The sequence below is a fragment of the Egretta garzetta genome, unplaced genomic scaffold (assembly GCF_000687185.1).
Source record: "Egretta garzetta isolate BGI_Z169 unplaced genomic scaffold, ASM68718v1 scaffold454, whole genome shotgun sequence".
NCBI lineage: Eukaryota > Metazoa > Chordata > Aves > Pelecaniformes > Ardeidae > Egretta > Egretta garzetta.
In genome coordinates, this window is record NW_009259429.1 from 2,408,709 (window position 1) to 2,409,812 (window position 1,104).

A 1,104-nucleotide genomic window follows, 5' to 3' on the forward strand; every position below is an offset into this window, starting at 1 on the left:
GAATGGCTGGAAAAAGCGGACTGGAGCGGCTGCGGCAAGGTGAGGGTGGGGGTCGGGCGCAGGAGGCTGGGGTAGACGGCCGGCGGAGCGATGAGGCTGGGGAACATCATCGCCGGGGCCGTCGGCCGAGCGGGGCTGGGGCCGCTCCCTCGTTTGTTTGTTTGCTTTGGGTTTGTTTTCTGCTTGGCAAACCTCGTTTAGTAAAGATCCAGCTCGCAAGCCTGGCGGGGTCCTCTCTGCCCCTTCCTCCCGGGCGATGGGTTTTATAGCGGTCAGCCCCGCGGAGGCTCTTTCAAAAGTGACAGCCCCAACAATGGGGTTCAACAAAGTTCTCCACTTGAGCTTCATTCAGGGCGAGCTCCGGGCTCCTCCATTGGTCCGGGGCTGCAATTTATGATTGGATTAGACTTCATAAGCAACCGGGGCACAATGGCCCCGCCACAAAGAAAGTGTAGTCATCAATTTTGCATATTGACCGCCTCTTTGGAATACAGCGCTCCAAAGGCTCCCAGCAGGGTTTTGTTCAGAGGCAACACACACAGGCTAATTAAATGCCTATTTAAAAGTTTCGAATGACATCTTGCCTCGTAGAAAGGGAATTATTTAAAGAAAGCACTAAATTTATTTGCCGCTCCCCCGCTGAGTTTAGGAAATAAATCAATAAATATTCATATAAACTTATCTGCGGGCTCTCAGAAAAGCCCGGGGTTTGTGGGATGGAAAATACAAATTAGAAAACGTGGAACTAAGCTTTGCTGGGGGTGTGTGTGTGTGTGGAATATTCGGCGAGCGGATCCTGTCGTGATTTGAGGGTGTTCCGCCCCCCGTTATTGGTACGCGGCAAAATTTGTGCGTGCGGTTGGGGGTTTTTTCCTATCTGCGCGCCAAGGGTCCGGCAATTTGCGAATTTGCGGTGTTAGGCTCTGCTCTCCGGATCCGAGCTTCGCAAGAGCCTGGCGTACGTGTGCTCAGGCGAGAGGCTTGCCCGTACCCGACCGAAATGTAAGCCCTGTTGTAGCCGGTAAGAGCTCTGCTCCCAGAAAATCTGGGCATTGAACGTAGAAAAGCTGGGAACGGCTTTGTGGGACCCGGAGCAGCCCCCTC

The 1,104-nt window shown here is 53.7% G+C and overlaps 1 protein-coding gene across 1 annotated transcript in view; it reads right to left on the reverse strand.

The window, feature by feature from the left end:
- DBX1 (developing brain homeobox 1) overlaps positions 1–110 on the reverse strand; it is a 3,210-nt gene extending 3,100 nt beyond the window's left edge. Inside the window, exon 1 of the mRNA XM_009637085.1 lies at positions 5–110. Coding sequence (XP_009635380.1) covers positions 5–110 — 106 coding nt within the window. The remainder of the gene's footprint in view (positions 1–4) is intronic.
- Positions 111–1,104: the final 994 nt, after the last annotated feature.